At 35.7% G+C, this 4,504-nt stretch overlaps 2 protein-coding genes across 2 annotated transcripts; both read right to left on the minus strand.

Annotated features, from left to right (window-relative positions):
- LOC104780141 (cytochrome P450 705A5-like) lies at window positions 1,553–2,853 on the minus strand. Its single transcript, XM_010504613.2, has 3 exons — window positions 2,652–2,853; window positions 2,158–2,572; window positions 1,553–1,789 (listed from the first exon to the last, which is right to left on the minus strand). The coding sequence occupies exons 1-3, from the start codon at window positions 2,820–2,822 to the stop codon at window positions 1,560–1,562; spliced, it is 816 nt and encodes a 271-aa protein (XP_010502915.2). The 5' UTR covers window positions 2,823–2,853; the 3' UTR covers window positions 1,553–1,559.
- On the minus strand, window positions 2,824–3,939 carry LOC104783694 (cytochrome P450 705A5-like; the record flags this gene model as incomplete). Its single annotated transcript, XM_010508816.2, has 2 exons — window positions 3,082–3,939; window positions 2,824–3,003 (listed from the first exon to the last, which is right to left on the minus strand). Coding segments are annotated over exons 1-2 (1,038 nt in total), but the record flags the coding sequence as incomplete, so codon positions are not given.

Raw genomic sequence — 4,504 nt, forward strand, 5'->3', positions numbered from 1 at the left:
TTTTTTTTTTTTTTTTTTTTTTTTTTTTTTGTGTGTCACATAACATAACCAAAACAAAAAAAAAATTATCTAATAGCTACAAAATTTATTGACGATTTCTGAGTTTTTAAAGGCACCCATACACTTTTTGAAGATCTAATATGTTCTACGAAAAAACAGGATTTGATATTTACACCTTCTATTTTTCAACACAATTTAGTTGTAAATATTTTTTAATTTTATATTTGAAGTTTTGTGTTTTCACTTACAAACAATAAACATGATATCCAAACCATAAATGAATTAAAAAACTGTATAAATAACTTAATTATTATTTTTGAATTTCAACATTATTTGTTTATTGGTTGATAACCATGCCATTTTTTTTGTTTTTAACATACATTTACATATGATAATGGATGAATAAATAGGACACATGTATCCATTTACATGACACATATTGCTCTAAACACACGCAAAGTTCCCTCGATTTTTTAATATATAAAGTTTCAAATTTTTGTAAGAGATCCATAAACCAATGGGGTTATCTAAAAGACATGCAACTTCTGCCAACAATCATATGATTTGCCAGTGAGGTTTCTCTTTTATTTTTTGTCTTTTATTATATAGAGGTTTATTATTTTAAATTTGTGAAAATTTTCTTCTTTCTTTGTTACAAAAACGTGTATTTTAATTTTCTGAAAACTTTTTTTATATATAATAAACCAAAACATTTTTAATGAAAATAAGAATTTTTTTTTTAGAGAAGCATTTTTTATTTTTTTATACCTTTATGTTATGACTTTTATACCTTTATCTTCTATTTTTTTTTTTTATTTTTTTTTTATTTTTTTATTTTTTTTACACTATCACGGTGTAATTTAAGTTTGGGTGAAATTTTTTTTTTTTGTTGAGTCATTTTCATTATTTGAGTCAAAAGGAGGGAACTATGATGAACTTTTCTAGGAAAAAACAGACTTAAGACAACTTTCTTACAAAAAGTTTGGATCGATCATGAGCAGACTCAAAAGTCTCTATCTTTGAAACATGCATAATTTGAACTTAGTCTTATTTCTACATTGTTATAATAGCGGAACTTGGTAATTATGTCACATGATACAGGTTTAATTTCGTCATTTTTACCACTCCTGCTAGCTCTTAAAGGTTATACCCATCTTTAGTCTAGTACACCATAATGACCTTAACCATTTTAATGCCTCATGCATTCTTGTATTTATATTGTCATATGCATTCATGTGCAAATAAAAACAATGGAGTATACGGATCGTTATAATTGATCTTTTATTAGAATTAGATATCTGGAATGTATAGAATGGTTAGAAAATGTTTATGAATCTTTTGACTTTTCCTTGGTATTTTCCTTGTTGTATTAGTTTTTTTTTTCTCATGCATTTAGTAGAAAAATCTTTATTCAAAACAAATACAAAAGTTATTTTTATAACAAACTTTCAAATACAACAAACATAATGAAGATAACAAATGAAGCTGAACGTCTTTGAAGAAGATGAACACAACATAGGAAAGCTGAAAGGAAAAGTCTGATCTTGTGGATAAACAGGTTATGGACTCGGACTCTTGAGATTAAAAGTTAAAGGGTCGATTCGAACAACAGGAGTGCACTTAAACGGATGAGCCATGGCAAGATTCATTCCTGCAGTAGTTTCTTCCATGTTAACCTTGTCTTCTTTGATCTTCCAGTCAAAACACTGCACCATCACACCGACTGGGAGTCCTACAAAGAGATAAGCTAGATTTGATCCAGGACAGCCTCTCCTTCCAGCTCCAAATGGAAGGTTGTAACAACCCGTCCAGTGGACTCCATTAGCCCCCCACTAGCTGCTCCAACGGACTGTCCGTCGACCCAGCTAGCTCCCCGCTAGCCGCCCAAACGGACCCCAAGCTGGCCCTGCAGGGCATCGATCCTAAACTTGTCCTGTGGGAAGGTTGTTAAAGGGTGAGGACCAGGGTTCGAGGAACGCCTGGCGCACCAATAACCTACTGGTAGATTGGGATATCCACAGTGATGGATTATGATCGATGCCCTGCAGAGCCAACTTGGGGTCCATTTGGGCGACTAGCGGGGGGCTAGTAGGGTCCACAGACGGTCCGTTGGGACAGCTAGCAGAGGCTAATGGGGTCCACGGTACGGGTTGTCACAAAGGTACTTCAGGCCTTGCTCTTTCTCCTCGTCTTGTTTTGATTTTGAAGAAGGTAAGAACCTCTCTGGTTTAAACTCATTAGGATCGTCCCAAGATTCAGGATCTCTCATCAAAGCATAAACATTAATAACAAGCATTGTCTTCTCCGGCATGTAAAAACCTTTTACCTCACAACTTTCTTGAAAAGTTCTAACCACGAGAGGCGATGGCGGGTGCATTCTTAGCCCTTCCTTAACAACCACTTGCAAATAAGCAAGCTTTGGTAGATCCGTTTCTTTAATCAATCTTGTTTTCCCTACAACGGAATCGATTTCTTCTCTAATTTTCTCAATAATGCTAGGCTTGTTAATGAGTTCAGCCATTATCCACTGTACTGTTTGCGCCGAGGTGTCAGTGCCTCCAAGGAAAATCTCCTGTGAAATTAACATACACCTTGACATATTCTCAACATGAATTGACTTAATGTAATAATGTGAAAGAAGAGTATCTTACCACGAACAAAGACTTGATCTGTTTCCTACTGATCTTATACTCCGCGTGTTCGTCCCGAAAAGCTTCCAACAACAAATCCATCATGTCCTTATTTTCATACTCCTCAACTCTCTCTTCATGTTCCACAAGAAGCCTCTCCAGCAACTCGTCGAATTGGTTAGAAACTCCCATTATCTCCTTTTTGAACAGTGGGATTCTTGGAAACATGNGTTTCTTTAATCAATCTTGTTTTCCCTACAACGGAATCGATTTCTTCTCTAATTTTCTCAATAATGCTAGGCTTGTTAATGAGTTCAGCCATTATCCACTGTACTGTTTGCGCCGAGGTGTCAGTGCCTCCAAGGAAAATCTCCTGTGAAATTAACATAAACCTTGACATGTATTCTCAATGAATTGAGCTATAATGTAATGTGAAAGAAGAGTATCTTACCACGAACAAAGACTTGATCTGTTTCCTACTGATCTTATACTCCGCGTGTTCGTCCCGAAAAGCTTCCAACAACAAATCCATCATGTCCTTATTTTCATACTCCTCAACTCTCTCTTCATGTTCCACAAGAAGCCTCTCCAGCAACTCGTCGAATTGGTTAGAAACTCCCATTATCTCCTTTTTGAACAGTGGGATTCTTGGAAACATGTTTGCGAAAAAGATCTTCTTTGTTAAGGCAGTTGACTTGACAAGCAACTCTCTGACTATCTCTCCCTCACCGTTCTCATCTGAACAACTCCTCCCCATGCTCATCCTGCATATGATATTGTTAGTAAACTTCATCGCTTCTTTACTGATCTCAATGCTCTCCTTCTTCATCGCCTTGTCTAACAGGTTCCCATAAAACCCCTGTAGCTCCTCTGCACGGCCGCCTCGTGACTGCTCAATGGCCTGCGGTCGGAGAAGCTTTGTGGCAACCATCTTTTTCATGAACTTCCAGTAATCTCCATAAGGAGCCGTGATGAAACCAGAAGATCCTAAAAAGAGAGAGTCTCCAAGGGAAGTAGCGACGCGAGATGAGACGTTCACGTCTTGCGTCTTGTAGATCTCGTAAGCTACTGACGCAGAAGATACAAGGACTATAGGCAAATTGACGACGCGGAGATAGAGAAAAGGTCCAAACTTAGAGGATATGTTATGAAGAGACTTGTGCGTAAGAGAGGAAAGGAGAAGGTGAAGATGACCGATGATCGGAAGAGAAGGAGGGCTCGGAGGGAGAACACAGCCAGTGCGTGATCTCTCTTTTTTCTTGAATAAGATAGTGTAACAAAGGAGTGATACGAAACATAAGGTCATCATTGTTGCTCAAACTGAAGAGGCAAATGAAACAGAGTATCTTTTTACCATGAATTCATGAATGACCATGATTTGTTTATTACGTTAATATAAATAATATAATATGTTTTCTTTTTATATGAACGTGAAACGATGAAAAGCTGGAGTTATTTTATTCTTAATAATCCGAATGATCAAACAAATAACTTAGTATAAAGTATAAACTAAGCGCGACAACTAATTTATTTAAAATTACGCTTTCCACACAGTTAGGTAAAGTCGTACAACGAGTGACATAAATTATCTTTACCGGAGGGCAAATACTGGGAAAAATGTCATTTTTTACCTGTACCATGTTAAAAGTGTTAATTTATACATGTATAAATTTTCGGTGTCAAAAATAGTACTGATTTTAAAGTCAACATCAACAAATATTAGTCAAGAAATTCAGATGACACCTGTTTTCCAAAGTAACATTATATATTAAAACATAGTTTTGATGTTTTAGTTTTTTTTTTTTTTTTAAATGTAGAATAAAACCATGGTGTATTAATGTTTTAACAAAGCTTTAACCAATTGATCCAACAGA

This window comes from Camelina sativa, chromosome 4 (assembly GCF_000633955.1).
Source record: "Camelina sativa cultivar DH55 chromosome 4, Cs, whole genome shotgun sequence".
NCBI lineage: Eukaryota > Viridiplantae > Streptophyta > Magnoliopsida > Brassicales > Brassicaceae > Camelina > Camelina sativa.